The sequence below is a fragment of the Geotrypetes seraphini genome, chromosome 9, assembly GCF_902459505.1.
Source record: "Geotrypetes seraphini chromosome 9, aGeoSer1.1, whole genome shotgun sequence".
Classification (NCBI taxonomy): domain Eukaryota; kingdom Metazoa; phylum Chordata; class Amphibia; order Gymnophiona; family Dermophiidae; genus Geotrypetes; species Geotrypetes seraphini.
The window spans coordinates 103,268,998-103,286,527 of record NC_047092.1 but is presented as its reverse complement, the minus strand read 5'-3'; the positions used below and the strand labels follow the sequence as shown (position 1 = coordinate 103,286,527).

Here is a 17,530-nt window from a genome sequence, read left to right as displayed (position 1 = left end):
TAAACCTTTCCATTTTATAAATATGGCATAAAGAGTTCCACCAAAAGTTATAATTTAATCTCCTCCAATCCTTCCAATTATATGTAATTTGCTGAATGGCAACACCGGTCATTATAAGTAGTAATTTATTATTATTCGCAGAAATCTGACTCTTTGCTCTCATTACCATACCAAATATCACAGTATCATAGGATAATGCCACTGGGTTATCTAATAAATTATTAATTTGGTCCCAAATTGATTTCCAAAAATTCATAATAAATGGGCAATGAAACAGTAAATGATCTAAAGTTCCTGTAAAAAAATTGAGGGGTTTTCAGGCAGAAAGAGGCTTCAGAAAAAAGATAGTTTAAAATCCAAGATGGCCACCACCACAAAAGTTGCACCAAAAACAGCCCATGGAGACTTTTCTGAAAGATTTTTGAAAATCACTGGAATAGGGTTCAGGTCTCCCACCTCCAAAACTCCTAACACCAGAAACCCTCAAAAATAAGGTTTTTGACACCCCCCCCCCTGATTTTCCCATAGGAAATAATGGGGCTGTACTTAAAGTTCTATATAAGTGGCTCTACAGGTCCACCCAACAGCTTGCCCTGTGAGCTGCAGTGCATCTCTGTGGAACCTGCATCCTTTCCCAGGCAGCAAATCACAAAATATGGGGTCTCAGGGCACCAAAGCCTCAAAGAAAACAAATATAAAAATAAGAAAAATTAAGCAGATCAGAAACACTTCTGCTGTAAGAAAAACTGAAGGGGGCTCTCCACTCCACTGGCAATGTGGGAGGTGCTGAAAGTTATGAGTAACACATTTCTACAAAACCCAGTTTGTGTGAATGGATTGATCATCTAATGTATGGACTCTTGATTAGATGTAACAGAATATATATTACATTAGAAGATACTGGCTTACCGTAGCACCATCATGTAGAGAGGATTGTGGGAAAGGCATGCTATCAGCCCAACAAATGAGATGAGAAATACAACAGGTAGCAGGAAGTGGGAGCAGCTGATGAGACATGATTGTGCTTCTGCGGTGCTCTGTCCATGATTGCTATGGATACAGGAGCAGTTTTTGTAAATCTGTGAAGTGAAAAAAGACCCAGATCTATTGTGATACCATGACAACATTTGCAAATTATAACACATGCAAAGGTGAAAGTGTAGAGGGCTTGGATATACTTTTCAACTTGTTATTCTGCAACAGGAATATTATTTTTTAAAAAACCTGAATCCAGCACAGTTGTGCAGAGGGAAGAAGCTGATTCAGGAGGTCCAGGTGTCCAGATATGAGCAGAGTGATCACGTTTCTTCTCAAGCAAAATAGTCATATACTGTCAGTCCCTTAAAGGTACAGGGGTTAGAGGACCAGAATCATTGAAATTGCAGTCAACTCACAATGTCCTTTGCCTTTAAAGGGCAGACTTGAATGGGAAGCAGAAGCACCACTATCCTTCCCTAGATATGTTAAATTCTGAGCTTTTTCTCCCCTAGTCAATAATGAAATAAATTGTGGGAGGCTTAGTGCATAGCTTAGCATGGGTTCTATGCACAATTATCTGTACTATTATAGCTGCCCTATGCAGAGAAGAGTTTAGGTACAAAAAGCTGTGCTCAAAAAACTATATAGACATCAATGTGCTGTTCATTTAAATCCATTGATAATGAAGTCATTAACTATTAAATTCAGATAGAAAGATGTACATATATGCCCCAAAGACACTGCCTAGTTTTCTAATGCTAGGGAATTACCATTTAGTCTGAGGAGAAGTAAATTACTTTTCTGTGGCTAGTATGAGTGAAGGTTTACAAATTTTTTTAATGCATATGTAAGAAAATTGTGCTAACTCTGCATGCCAAAGGCATACATAAGAAGTGAACTTCGGTGGTCTGGTACTTTATCTTACAGGAGCTGTGGGGAGTTCCCATAGTCTCTCGAGACTACGACGGGAACTCCCTACAGCTATTTCCTAATGGCGATCTGCACAGGGCAGGAGCGTAGGAAGAACGCTCCTGCCACGAAAGCCCGCTAGGCCACCAGGTAAGGCCGGGATGCCGGGGGGAAGACTTAAGGATGGGTTTTTTTTTTCTTTTTTCCCCACCCCAAAAAATCGTGAATATGTGAAATCGCGATTACTGAAACTGCGAATGGGGTGGGGGAAGTGTATCAGCATATTCAGTGTATCAGTGTATTCAGCATAACCAAGAACAAAAACACAGTAATAAACACAGCATAAAGATTCTCTAAGCTCAGACACCATAAGAAGGGTTAGGATAGCTGTTATAGTTGGTAATTCGATCATTAAGCTTGTAGATAGCTGGGTGGCTGGTGGGCATGAGGATTGCCTGGTCACTTGCCTGCCTGGTGCAAAGATGGCGGACCTCACACATCACATAGATAGGATCTTAGATAGTGCTGTGGAGGAGACAGCTGACTTGGTACACATAGGTACCAATGACATAGGAAAATGTGGAAGGAGATTCTGGAATCCAAACTTAGGCTCTTAGATAGAAAACTGAAATCCAGATCCTCCAGCGTAGTATTTTCAGAAATGCTTCCAGTTCCACGTGCAAGACCCAAGAGGCAGGCAGAGCTCCAAAGTCTCCAAACATGGTTGAGACGATGGTGCAGGGATGAGGGATTTAGATTTGTTAGGAACTGGGCAACCATCTAGGAAAGGGGGAACTTGTTCCAAAAGGATGGACTCCACCTTAACTGGTTTTTGAACTGGTTAATTTGGTTAATCTGGTTAACCAGATTTTGAACTGGTTAATTTGAACAATGAAGGAGTCCTAAATGTACCTGATCTTTTGGAATCAACAGTATCTGAATTATCTGAAAGAATGACTATTGGTTTCATTAGTTTTTGAACAAGATGTTAATGCAATTTTCCGTTTATACTTTTGCTCTTTACAGATGTTATATGGGAAAAAAAGTTTATATATACCCTGATGTAACTAGACAGACACAGAAATGTAGGAAATTGTTTCTAGTAATGAGACCTGAAATAGTCTCTTTGGGAGGTACATTTCTTTTAGCCTACCCTTGTAAATGCCTAGTTAAATATCTAGGGGCTAAATATGTGTTTTATTCTCCTGAACAGCTCCGAGCTTTCTTGGATTTGAAGAAGTTGGCCACAGGAAATGTTTAGGCTAGATATAGTGAACAGCAGTTTGTTAAAAAAAAAAAAAATGGATTCTTAAGAATGCTGTTAAGCCTTTCCTGATTGATTAATTACATGACTAATAAGTTTCTCTTCACTTATCAAAATTCCTCCCTTATAATTTGAGGTCTAAGGAGCTATTGATTGTTTCTTCAATGTATAAAGATTTTGTTTATTTTATTCAATTTTAAGCTGTATTGGCTGTAACAAGAGTTAATTCTTGTAAATTAATTTGAAAATTGATAAATAAATAAATAAACAACACATCCACAGGGTTTAAATGCCCATATTGAATGGGCTGTGTTTCTTTAAATTACAGCAAGCGTAGATTAGGAAGACTGAGGGAGTGAACTGATTGGCTATTTGTTGGTAAAGGGGAAGAGCAAGCTGATGGAGGAGGTTTTTTTCTGGTGTGCCAGTGAACCAACTTCACTTGGCAGCCAAATGTTTGTGCTGCTCCAGCAGTACTGTGGAATTACAAGCGGAAGATTCCTGAGGAAGCCGGATTGGCGAAATGGGGATGACCCTGTAGGATTTCTGCATTGCCATTTTGGAGGAAAAGGAGAATAGTGGTTTGTGATATGGACACACTGGAAACAGCTGTTTAGGCTTCAAAGGAGCAGAGCTGCACTTCAGAGTATTATAAGTTTTTTTATTTGTTGCTGCTGTGTTGATTATATGGAGAAACTGCCTGCATTGTGCTGTTTTGATTTTCACAGGCTTCAGGATTTTTGTATTTGAAAATTTGTATGTTTGCATCATATATATTCAAGAACCAGGAAGAGGTATTATAGAAACTAGTTTGGGAGTTTCTTTGGCCCATGAAGCTCATCTGAGGTCTTGTTCTTGCTTATTTTTACTTACAGGACAGGATCGGGAGGCAGCAGGGAGGAAGCCAGGGCTGAGAGGAGAGATGCAGGGGAAGCCAGGAAGGGTGGAAGGCTGATCGGGGTAGCGGTGAGAGATAGCTCCGCCCACCCCCTCCGCGTCAGAGGTCGCTTCGGTGCCCAGGCTCCCCCTTAAAAGGGGGCGAGCCAACGGCGCGCAGCCATTCGGCGCGCAGCGAAGGCGAGCGGCAAAGGCGCTCGCCTTAGCGAGGGTGCCTTTGCAAAGGAGCCGAGAGAAGGAGCCAGGAGTCCAGGCTGCTCAGCAGCAAATTCAATCTTCAATCTTCTTAAATAAAAACTAAAAAAAAAAAAAATATATATATACATATATATATATATATATATATATATATATATATATATATATATATACCCTTTCTTCTATACTCATTATTTCTTCTCTCTCTACTTCTCCACCTAGATACACGTCGGGCACACCCCAGCGCAACAACTTTAATCACAAGGAAGGAATAATGGAGGCAGCAGAAGGCCAGCGAAGCTTTCCAGTATACTGCATTGATTGTCACATGTATGACTACCTCCCTTCCGGGAGGCAGGCCTACATATGCAGTCGATGTCAGGAACTGGCTAGCCTAAAAAAGGAGGTCGGGAGACTGCAGATCAAAGTACAGGAGCTAGAGGGACTCTGCTCCATAGAGGAATCAAGGGAATTTGAACCAACTGAGGACACCACCAGAGAAAACCACATCAACGAACAGGTCAGAGAGCTCGAAAGATTCATCGAGGAGGCCTGCAAGATGGTAGAAATACAGGATCACCCGCTCTTCAGAAGGGAACAAACGGATGGAGGACAGGACCCGCCAGGAGCCACCAGGATCCACCAGGAGCCGAGGGAGAGGAACCTTGCGGAGGAACCAACCAGGAGAAGGAAGGATTGGAGGACCCAATCATCGACACAGACCTGAGACCCAGTAGGAAACTGAGGAGAGGAAAATCTGCTATCGTGGTGGGAGACTCAATCCTGAGAGAGGTGGACAGTCACATAGCAGAAGGCAGAGCGGATCGCCTAGTGACATGTCTCCCAGGGGCGAGGACAAAGGACATCTCCGACAGAATCGAGAGAATCATGGAGGGAGCTGAGACAGAGGACACAGCAGTGATAATCCACGTCGGAACAAATGACATCAGCAGAAGGAATTTCAACATGACTACACTGACCGAGCAGTTTAAGATCCTGGGGAGGAAGCTGAAGCTGAGGACAGGGAAGATAGCCTTTTCAGAGATCCTGCCAGTACTAAGGGCAGATGCGAGGAGACAGACCGAGCTGCAAGCAACAAATGGATGGCTGAGGCGATGGTGTGGCGAGGAGGGTTTCCTCTTTGTACGGAACTGGTCAACCTTCCTGGGGAAAAACAAGCTCTACAGGAGAGACGGACTGCATTTGAGCACGGCTGGGACGAGGATGCTGGCACGTAACATCCAGACATGCATAGACATGACTTTAAACTGATAACAAGGGGAAAGCCGATAGTCGATCTGACCTCGACACATCGGACCACAGTATCGAGCAAGGATACTGAAACAGGAAATGGCGATAGTGGACTAAAGACAAAATGGACACTTTATGGACATAAACCCAAAGATGCAGCTCAGGGACCCGAGAGGCAATTAGAGCTAAAGAGCAAGACAAGGAGGAACCAGCCGGAACCAGAGGGCTATCAAAGAACAAAGAAGCGGGCAGAGGACGGGATAGATACATCACAGGAGGCAGCACGTGAGGAGACCAGTAGGAGCAACAAATCAAGAGTAGATCCAAAAGAAAAGGTAACAAACTGGGACTTAAATTGCCTATACACAAATGCTAGGAGCCTAAGGACTAAAATGGAGGAGCTAGAAGTTATAGCCGGAAATAAGGACCTAGACATAATAGGAATCACAGAGACATGGTAGTCAGAGGACAACAAATGGGATGTGGCCCTACCAGGGTACAAACTCTACAGGAGGGACAGGGCACACAAGAAGGGGGAGGAATAGCACTGTATATAAAGGACTCCATTCCTTCATCCAGAACAGAAACAACAATAAGGGCAGACAGTCTGGAGTCACTGTGGGTTAAGCTGACAGGAGGGGAAGGAGCTGACATCAAATTGGGACTGTACTATCGCCCACCAGGACAGCCAGAAGCAAACGACCTGGACCTGGAGGCCGAACTGAAGCAGGTGTGCAAAAGTGGAAGGGTGGTGGTTATGGGGGATTTCAACTATCCGGGAATAGACTGGGACATTGGGCACTCAAATTGCACGAGAGAAACTAAATTCCTAGAGGCGATAAGGGACTGTTTCATGGAGCAGCTGGTCATGGAACCAACATGAGGGGATGCCACTCTAGACCTAATCCTCAACGGGCTAGAGCAGAGGTGTCCAATGTCGGTCCTCGAGGGCCGCAATCCAGTCGGGTTTTCAGGATTTCCCCAATGAATATGCATGAGATCTATTAGCATACAATGAAAGCAGTGCATGCAAATAGACCTCATGTATATTCATTGGGGAAATCCTGAAAATCCGACTGGACTGCGGCCCTCGAGGACCGACATTGGACACCCCTGGGCTAGAGGGACCTGCTAAGGAAGTGGTGGTACTAGCACCATTAGGGAACAGCGATCACATCATGATCCAGTACAAATTAAACATGGGAACATCAAAGGTGAAAAGAACCACAATGACAGCACTCAACTTCAGAAAAGGAAACTACAAGGACATGAGGAAAATGGTAGGAAAAAAGCTCAGCAGCAGCTCAGGGAAGGTGAAGACCGTAAAGGAAGCCTGGACACTGCTTAAAGGCACAGTGCTCGAGGCACCTGTGCGTCCCAAGGTTTAGGAAAGGGTGCAAAAAAAATCGAACTAGAAACCCAGCATGGATAACAACTGCAGTTAAAAAGGCGATAAGCGACAAGAAATCATCCTTCAAGAAATGGAAAAAGGAACCAACAAAGGAAAACCAGAAAGAGCACAAAAGACACCAGAAAGAATGTCATCGAGAGGTCAGGAAAGCAAAGAGAGAATATGAGGAAAGACTGGCAGGAGAAGCAAGAAACTTCAAACCCTTCTTCAGGTATCTGAAAGGGAAACAACCAGCCAGAGAGGAAGTGGGACCACTGGATGACGGAGACAGGAAAGGAGCGATAAAGGAGGAAAAAGAGATAGTTGACAGGTTAAACAAATTCTTCTCATCAGTCTTCACCAGAGAGGACACATCCAATATCCCAGAACCTGAGGTGATTATAAACGGAGAACACGACGAAAGGCTGGTACAACTAGAGGTAAGCAAAGAGGATGTCCTCAGACAGATAGACAGACTAAAGAGCGACAAATCACCAGGCCCAGACGGCATCCACCCAAGGGTACTAAAAGAACTGAGAAACGAAATAGCAGAGACACTTCGCCAAATATGTAACCTCTCCCTAAAAACTGGGGAGATCCCAGAGGACTGGAAAATAGCAAATGTCACGCCCATCTTTAAGAAGGGATCAAGGGGTGACCCGGGAAACTACATGCCTGTGAGCTTGACCTCGGTTCCAGGAAAGATGATGGAAGCAATGGTAAAGGACACAATCTGCGAACACATAGAAAACAATGGACAACTGAAGGCGAGCCAGCATGGCTTCTGCAAGGGAAGGTCATGCCTCACGAACTTGCTGTACTTCTTTGAGGGAATAAATAGCCAGATGGATAAGGGGGAATCCATAGACATCATTTACCTTGACTTCCAAAAAGCCTTCGACAAGGTACCTCACGAACAGCTACTTAAAAAGCTGTGGAACCACGGGGTGCAAGGGGATATCTACCGATGGATCAAACACTGGTTGGCAGGCAGGAAACAGAGGGTTGGAGTAAAGGGCCAATACTCAGATTGGCAATGGGTCACGAGCGGAGTTCCGCAGGGGTCGGTGCTGGGACCTCTACTGTTCAATATATTTATTAACGATCTGGAGACAGGGACAAAATGTGAGGTTATCAAATTTGCTGATGACACCAAACTCTGCAGCAGCGTTAGAAACACGGAAGACTGTGAAGACCTGCAAAAGGACCTAACGAGACTGGAAGAATGGGCAAAAAAGTGGCAAATGAGTTTTAACGTAGAGAAATGCAAGGTCATGCATATAGGGAAAAAGAACCCGATGTTCAGCTACAAAATGGGGGGAACACTGCTAGGGGTGAGTAGCCTGGAAAGGGACCTGGGGTGATGGTCGACACATCACTGAAACCATCGGCGCAATGTGCGACAGCCTCAAAGAAAGCAAACAGAATGCTGGGCATCATCAAAAAGGGTATCACAACCAGGACGAATGAAGTCATTATGCTGCTGTATCGCGCAATGTTGCGCCCGCACCTGGAGTACTGTGTTCAATACTGGTCGCCTTACCTCAAGAAGGACATGGCGGTACTCGAGAGAGTGCAGAGGAGGGCGACTAAACTGATAAAAGGTATGGAAAATTTTTCATACGCTGACAGGTTAAAAATGCTGGGGCTGTTCTCCCTGGAGAAGAGGAGACTTAGAGGGGACATGATAGAAACCTTCAAAATCCTTAAGGGCATAGAGAAAGTGAACAAAGACAGATTCTTCAAACTGTGGGGAGCCACAAGCACTAGGAGAAATTGAAAGGGGACAAGTTTAGAACAAATGCTAGGAAGTTCTTTTTTACCCAGAGGATGGTGGACACATGGAACGCGCTTCCGGAGGATGTGATAGGCCAGAACTCTGTACAGGGGTTCAAGGAGGGTTTGGATAGGTTCCTGGAGGATAAGGGGATAGAGGGGTACAGATGGAACTTGAAGTAGGTTATAGAGGTGGTCAGAAACCACTTCACAGGTCGCGGACCTGATGGGCCGCCGCGGGAGCAGACTGCTGGGCGAGATGGACCTCGGTCTGACCCAGTGGAGGCAACTTCTTATGTTCTTATGTTCTTATTTGGATTGCTAGGGTTTGGAGCTTTTGTGGTGCTAAAGCAGTTCACTTTGTTAGGCAACAGTTTCCTCTTTTCTTTATATATGAGAAAGATTGTCTTAACTGTTGGTATTAAGACCTTACTCATTTTCCAGTTAAATTTGGGGTAATTGAAATCACCCATTATTATACTGTTGCCCAATTCTCCAGCTTTCCTAATCTCTGAAAACATTTCTGCTCATTTTGTCCCGGGAGACAGTAGTATAACCCTACCTTTATATTCCTTCCCTTCACAAATTGAATTTCTATCCATATGGATTCCACACTGCTATCTATGTCATGCAGAATGTTTATTTGATTTGATTCAATTCCCTCTTTAATGTATAGCGCAACTCCACCTCCAATTTGATCTATTCTATCTATTTGTACCCAGGTATTAGTGTCCCATTGATTGTTCTCCTTCCACCAGATCTTTGAGATGCCTATTATATCTACCTCATCATTCAGTGCTATATACTCTCTCTCCTATTTTAGTTTTTAGGCTTCTTGCATTTGTAAACAGATACTTCAAATTGTGTTTCTTCCAGACTACAGAGAAGACAGGGAAAATTTGAGTCTTTTACTTTACCTTCCTTTTAAACTGTCCTGGCTTTCTTTTATCATTAGTGAAACCAGTGGCGTATCAAGGGGGGGTGCACAGCTAGACAGGTCCGGAAAATTCCTGGGCTGCGACGGCACTCAGCAGCATCAGGACCCCCCCCCCCCGCAACGGCCCTGAGCGGCATCGGCGCCCCCCTCCACGACGGCACTCAGCGGCATCGGTTCCCCCCTGCCCCGCGACAGCACTCAAGTTCGGCCTCCTTCTCCCGGCATCAGCAGAACTTCAGATCAGCAACAGGTGCTCAGTCAAAAGCTTCCCCTGACTGACCTGCCTGGGCGGAAACAGGAAGCTGAGTCAGGGGACGCTTTTGACTGAGCACCTGTTGCCGATCTGAAGAGAGGAGAGAGATGCCAGACCAATGGGGGTGAAAGGAGAAGATGGAAGGGGGAGGCATACAGTTTCTGGAAGGGGCATAAAAGGAGAGAAGATGCCATATAGGGGCAGAGAGATGGCAGACAGTGGATGGAAGGAAGAGAGTAACAAGAAGATGAGGAAAGCAGAAACCAGAGAAGATATAGGTAGAACAAAAATTTTCTATTTATTTGTTGCTTTAGGAGACATGTGTCACTGTTTGTGTGGTGTTGCATTGTATGCAGAGTCCAGCTTCTTGCTGGTTCAATTTAACCTTTGTCTATGTACTTCTATTTTATCCCCCCTTTTACAAAACTGTGGAGAGTTTTTGAGCGCCAGCCATGGCGGTAGCGACTCTGATGCTCAGAATTCTATGAGCGTCAGAGCTGTTACCACCGTGGCTAAAATCCACACTACAGTTTTGTAAAAGAGGGAGGGGTTAGTTTGTGATGACATATTCCATACTAGGTGAAGGTATTTTCTGTGTTCTGTGTGTTCGAAAGACATGGTTTTCTATTAGGACTGACGGTGTAGTATTGATCTGTACTAGTCTGGCTTATTTAGTTTTACAATGGGTGTATTGATATTGTACTGCTCACTGCATATGTAAGATGCTGCCTTTTCCTAGGTACTCGTGTGACGTGTGGCTTGTTACTAAAAATCATTATTTTTCGTACAGACGGGGGGGGGGGGGCAAAAAATGATGGGCCCCGGGTGTCACATATGCTAGGTACGCCACTGAGTGGAACCTCTCTACTGGGACTCCCTAAATATCCTGTTTCAATAGTATCCTTCAAGGATACCTTACACCGAACCATCTGCTCAAGGGTGACTGATGGCTTTTCCCCCGCATCTCAGTTTAAAAGCTGCTCTATCTCCTTTTTAAACGTTAGCACCAGCAGCCTGGTCCACCCCTGGTCTTTTTTTCCTTAAAGGTAGGTAATAAATCTTGTTAACAGGTGGTATGCAGTCAGGGGAAAATTTCAAAATTTCAACAAGATATTTTTTTAACATCTCAATGGGAGATACTCCAAAAATCTTAGGAAACTTCAAGAAACGAATATTCAATCGACAATTAAAGTTTTCTAACTGTTCAACCTTACTGTTCAAATGAGTTTTATCCTTAATTAATCCAGTCTTGGAGTTTTTCGACTTTATCATTAACTTGTTTTAGTTCTTTAGTAAAATCTTCTTTAGTTCCCTCTAATTTAAGTCCCAAAGAGTCAACAGTACTTATTAAAGCAGCTATTTCTTGGGAAGACTTGGCCACTGCTACATTCAAGCTAGCAAGAGCATCCCAAATGCTCTCTAATGTAACCACTGGTGGCTTGATCAACTGAGAGCTGGATTTTCCTACAGCTCCCAGGTTCCACTGCTCCTTCAATGCTCTCACAGCCTCTGTCCCTCGATCCAGGGTTCCCCCTGCAGTTCCCCATTCGGCAGGGATCCTCAGTCAGTGCCGCGGTTGGAGCAGGTCATGGTGGAGGAACAACTACTGGGGGAGATAAAGATGTCTCCAGGGCAAAGTCCTCCACTTCTCCTCATGTGGGGGATAACGCCGCCAACACCCCAGGTAACTCCGCGGTAACTCTGCATAATTGCGAACTCCCGAATCGATCGCTGCATCGGGGAGGAAGTTTGAGGTGTCGAGGAATCCACCTGAACTATCCTCCTTGCGCTTGGTGTGCGGCATCTGATTACCGATAGGAAAAATTAGAACAGAGCGCTTTCAAATCAGTTCAGGAGCGCAAGTAAGCTCCTGCCGCCATTTTGAATTCCTCCTTGTTGGTCGGATGTGTTGTTTTTAATTCATATATCCAGTGCTGCTAATGTTGCAAAAGTTTGTGCCACCAGTCACCATGCCATGGGGATTCCTTCACCAATTCCATTTTAAAGCAATAAAGTCATGGGATTTTGGAAACCGATGGCTCCTCCACTCTTCTGGTATTTCGGCAGGAATGATGCTCCAAGATTCACTTTTTTAACATGCGTGAGATTTGTCCAATGTAGAGCAGTGGGTACGGGCATCAAATCAAGTAAATCACTGGTAACACAAAATGTCTCATTCCTCAGATCATATCTTTTCCCTGTCTGTGGATGGTTAAATACACTCATTTCTACCATGAAGTCACATACTGAACACTGGCCACAAGCCCTATGTCCACGCCTGCCCCCCTCACCCACTACTCTTTGAGGAGGCAGCATGTTTGGAATCAACATATCTCTCAGGCTTTGATTGCGTTCAAAAGAAAAGATGATCTTAACATCCCTCGGATGTATAGTCGGATGTACAGGGCAGGCATGGACATAGGGCTAGTGGCCAATGTTCAGTATGTGAGTTCATGGTGGAAACGAGTGTATTTAACCATCCACAGACAGAAAAAATATATGATCTGAGGAATGAGACATTGTATGATTGCTGTACCTTTTTGCCAGCTTGTCACTCTGGAAGTACCGTATTTTTCGCTCCATAAGACGTACCTCACCATAAAATGCACCCCAGATTTAGAGGAGGAAAACAAGAAAAAAAATATTCTGAACCAAATTGTGCACCCAGCCTCCCTCACTCCCTGCCAGGCTCTGCACCCAACCCCACACTCCTTGCCAGGCTCTTCACCCTATCACCCTACCCCCCTCACTTCTGGTGGTATAGTGGTAGGCTGGGACAGGAAGGATCCGTCCCAGCCGACTAACAATTTTTTCCTCCTACCCCTCCCCCCATGGCACTACTCTTTAAAACACGGCACACATAGATTCTGCGCCGTTCACGGAGGAGGGTGTTTATGAGCAACTTGAAAAACTGAAGGTGGACAAAGCGATGGGACCAGACGGGATCCATCCCAGGATACTAAAGGAACTCAGAGAGGTTCTGGCGAGTCCTATTAAAGACTTGTTCAACAAATCTCTGGAGACGGGAGTGATTCCTGGGGATTGGAGGAGAGCGGATGTGGTCCCTATTCATAAAAGTGGTCACAGGGATGAAGCAGGAAACTACAGGCCGGTGAGCCTCACTTCAGTTGTTGGAAAAATAATGGAAGTGTTGCTGAAAGAAAGGATAGTGTATTTCCTTGAATCTAATGGGTTACAGGATCCGAGGCAACATGGCTTTACAAAAGGTAAATCGTGCCAAACGAACCTGAGTGAATTTTTTGATTGGGTGACCAGAGAGCTGGATCGAGGACATATGCTAGATGTAATTTACTTGGATTTCAGCAAAGCCTTTGATACAGTTCCTCATAGGAGGCTGTTGAACAAACTTGAAGGGCTGAAGTTAGGACCCAAAGTGGTGAACTGGGTCAGAAACTGGCTGTCGGACAGACGCCAGAGGGTGGTGGTTAATGGAAGTCGCTCGAAGGAAGGAAAGGTGACTAGTGGAGTCCCTCAGGGTTCGGTGCTGGGGCCAATCCTGTTCAATATGTATGTAAGTGACATTGCTGAAGGGCTAGAAGGAAAGGGCTTTTTGCAGATGATACCAAGATTTGTAACAGAGTAGACACCGAAGAGGGAGTGGAAAATATGAAAAAGGATCTGCAAAAGTTAGAGGAATGGTCTAATGCCTGGCAACTAAAATTCAATGCAAAGAAATGCAGAGTAATGCATTTGGGGATTAATAATAGGAAGGAACCGTATATGCTGGGAGGAGAGAAGCTGATATGCACGGACGGGGAGAGGGACCTTGGGGTGATAGTGTCCGAAGATCTAAAGGCGAAAAAACAGTGTGATAAGGCAGTGGCTGCTGCCAGAAGGATTCTGGGCTGTATAAAGAGAGGCGTAGTCAGTAGAAGGAAGAAGGTGTTGATGCCCCTGTACAGGTCATTGGTGAGGCCCCACTTGGAGTATTGTGTTCAGTTTTGGAGACCGTATCTGGCGAAAGACGTAAGAAGACTTGAGGCGGTCCAGAGGAGGGCGACGAAAATGATAGGAGGCTTGCGCCAGAAAATGTATGAGGAGAGACTGGAAGCCCTGAATATGTATACCCTAGAGGAAAGGAGAGACAGGGGAGATATGATTCAGACATTCAAATACTTAAAGGGTATTAACGTAGAACAAAATCTTTTCCAGAGAAAGGAAAATGGTAAAACCAGAGGACATAATTTGAGGTTGAGGGGTGGTAGATTCAGGGGCAATGTTAGGAAATTCTACTTTACGGAGAGGGTGGTGGATGCCTGGAATGCGCTCCCGAGAGAGGTGGTTGAGAGTAAAACTGTGACTGAGTTCAAAGAAGCGTGGGATGAACACAGAAGATTTAGAATCAGAAAATAATATTAAAGATTGAACTAGGCCAGTTACTGGGCAGACTTGTACGGTCTGTGTCTGTGCATGGCCGTTTGGAGGAGGATGGGCTGGAGTAAGTCTTAACAGAGATTTCGGCAGTTGGAACCCAAGCACAGTACCGGGTAAAGTTTTGGATTCTCGCCCAGAAATAGCTAAGAAGAAAAAAAAAAAAAATTTAAATTGAATCAGGTTGGGCAGACTGGATGGACCATTCGGGTCTTTATCTGCCGTCATCTACTATGTTACTATGTTACTATGCACGCACTTTTAAAACACCCCTGCCCTTCCTTTTAAAACACCCTCTACCCCGCAGTACCTTTTTAAGCACCCCTTAAGCCTGGTGGTCCAGCGGTATATGGGTTGGCAGGAGCGTGCTGACTGCACTGCTGCCTGGGCCCATCCCGCTTTCAGAATGGCTACAGTCAGTTCTTGCGAGTCCTGTGAGAACTGACGCAGCCATTCTGAAAGTGGGGCAGGCCCAGGCAGCAGCGCAGACAGCATGCTCCTCTGTAGCTCAGCTTCTTACTGGAAAAAATGGGCTTACAAGCCCCTTGCAGCTTTTAAAAGATATGATCTGAGGAATGAGACATTGTGTGTTACCAGTGATTTACTTGATTTGATGCCCGTACCCACTGCTCTACATTGGACAAATCTCACGCATGTTAAAAAAGTGAATCTTGGAGCATCATTCCTGCCGAAATACCAGAAGAGTGGAGGAGCCATTGGTTTCCAAAATCCCATGACTTTATTGCTTTAAAATGTATGGCACTGGAATTGGTGAAGGAATCCCCATGGCATGGTGACTGGTGGCACAAACTTTTGCAACATTAGCAGCACTGGATATATGAATATAGTTATATGAAACAAGTTCCCTTGCAGCATTTGCTTTTGATCTAGCCCAGGAGTGGGCAACTCCGGTCGTCGAGGGCCAGAATCCAGTTGGGTTTTCAGGATTTCCCCAATGAATATGCATGAGATCTATTTGCATGCACTGTTTTCAATGCATATTCATTGGGGAATCCTGAAAACCCGACTGGATTCCGGCCCTCAAGGACCGGAGTTGCCCACCCATGATCTATCCAGAATTACTGCCAAACTGACAGTCTGACCTGATTGGGTGGCTCCATGTCATAGGGAGGATTTGGATGACCTAGCAGTGTGCTCAGAGGCACTGGAGCATTGAGATGTGCCGTCACCCAGACTTACAGTGTCATGCAAGGTGTTCATTATAGCGTTCATTACTATAGCTCTGCGCCCTTGGTTCGTAGCTTCTTAACGCTTTTTTTTAAAAGGCTCTCTTCTTTATTGGTTTTAGTTAAGAATTGCATGTACTCTACTGCTTTCTGCTGGTAGCGTTGGTAACTGGATTGCAGTTAAGGTATGTGAGTTCCACTGTCTGACTCCATTTCCTGTGCGATGATTCTGTCTTTTTTCACCTTTGCCCACAGCCTTATTAACACGACCATGGTAATTTTCTAGGGCTTTGGGGATTGGCTTACAAAGTCTTTTAACCTTTGTCTCAGTTTCAGGCTGTGGAGGATTTGCTTTTCTTCTATAGCAGGCCCTTGCTCAATTCACTCTGTATACTGTTAAATTCAGCTATTTCATGCTTTATTTGATTTTCTTTATTTAATATAATATCAAGTTTCAAGTTTTATTAAAATTTTGATGTATCGCAATATCATAAATTCAAAGCGATTTACAATTAAAAACAGATACTAACTACAACAAACACACAAACATTACAGACTTATACATAGGGAAAGTGGGGAGAACTACAATAAGCATAGTAAAGTAAACAAGAAAGGTACAAAAGCTCAGTTAATTTCTTTATTTATTATGCTTGGAAGTTTAAAATGCCTTTATTTTCCAGCCTCTTTAAATGCTTTGGTTCACTGCTAGCAGGGCAGAAAGGGTGTCCTTTGAGCAGGGAAGAGCGATTAGGAGAATAGGTGGTACTTGACTCAATTGCCCACTGGAATGTGGTTAGCAGAACTACATTCCACCCTACTTCAAATGCTGGCTTTAAACTTCACATGCACTGAAATTTTCTAATTTAAGATAGAAAAACACTATCTTTCTTGCTTTTCCTGGCTCTTTTGAGACTTTTTCATTAATCCAAAGTTAAGTTTCACACACGTTGCACAAATTTGCTAGGTCACACAAATACACAAGGAATTTGATTCTGATCTGAAATTTCTCATTGTTTACTGGCACAGGCTGTGGAGAACATCCAGAAATCTCTTTCACAGAATACAAACACTTTAAAAGCAAAATATCTTTTCACTGTACAAACAGATTGCTGAAGGCACTGAGGGGCACACAATTTCTCAGATTCCTTTGTTTAAGTTTTAATAGTTTTAGCACACTGTTGCTGAAGGCATGAAGCTGTACTTTTAAATTTCTTAAATCCCCTTTAACTGCAGTGTTTTTTTTACTATTACAGTTGACACACATAATACTGGCTGAGAATCCCCTTTTTATTGTATGACTATTCACTTTTACAGATCTTATACACCTGTGTCCCTCGACATAAGGATGTACTTATCAGGAAGTTAAATCATTAGCATGCTAAACACACATGCAAAAATCCTTATAATCTTCTGAATTATGCTTTATTAAATAAATATTGCACTTATGTTTATGTTTTATTAGAACTTGTTATATCACTTCAGCATATGACAGATCTAAATGGTTTACAATACAAATATTTTATGAAAGGAATTCCATTAAAGATAGTAAAGAGATATAGCATAATGTTAAAAGAGGTTAAAAAAAAAGGTTTGTATACTGACTCAAATTTCCACTATCCATCACACTCCCCAAAAGTCATGCCACTGAACATTGATTAATGTTCAGTCAATAAATATGGGAAATATCTGATAAGGATATGTCATTTCCAAATGACTCCTTAAAGTAGAAGGTCTTAAGCCTAGTTTTGAATGCCTTTGTGGTTACTTCTAATCTAATAGCCTGTGGTAGATGATTCCATAATTGGGGACCAATGAAATAAAAGGATGTATTTCTTGTAGATTCCCATTTGGCCCTCTTTGCTGAAGGGAGTATCAGTTTAAAATCCTGCATTGATCTCAATATTCTGTTAGGAGAGTAAAGTATTATTAAAGAATATAACTATTGAGGTTGCTGATGATACAGGACCCGATGAACTAGTTAGTGTTTTGAATTGTATCCTAGAATGAATTAGCAACCAATGGAATTTTAGATATAAAGGTGTAACCCTGTCAAATTTCTTCTTAAAGCGCAGTATTTTAATCGCAGTATTTTGAATTG

The 17,530-nt window shown here is 43.6% G+C and overlaps 1 protein-coding gene across 3 annotated transcripts in view; it reads right to left on the bottom strand.

The window, feature by feature from the left end:
- SLCO2A1 (solute carrier organic anion transporter family member 2A1) overlaps positions 1-17,530 on the bottom strand; it is an 887,587-nt gene that overhangs the window by 153,914 nt on the left and 716,143 nt on the right. For all 3 annotated transcript variants that reach the window (XM_033958445.1, XM_033958444.1, XM_033958443.1), the window contains one exon: positions 910-1,079. In XM_033958445.1, coding sequence (XP_033814336.1) covers positions 910-1,079 — 170 coding nt within the window. The remainder of the gene's footprint in view (positions 1-909; positions 1,080-17,530) is intronic.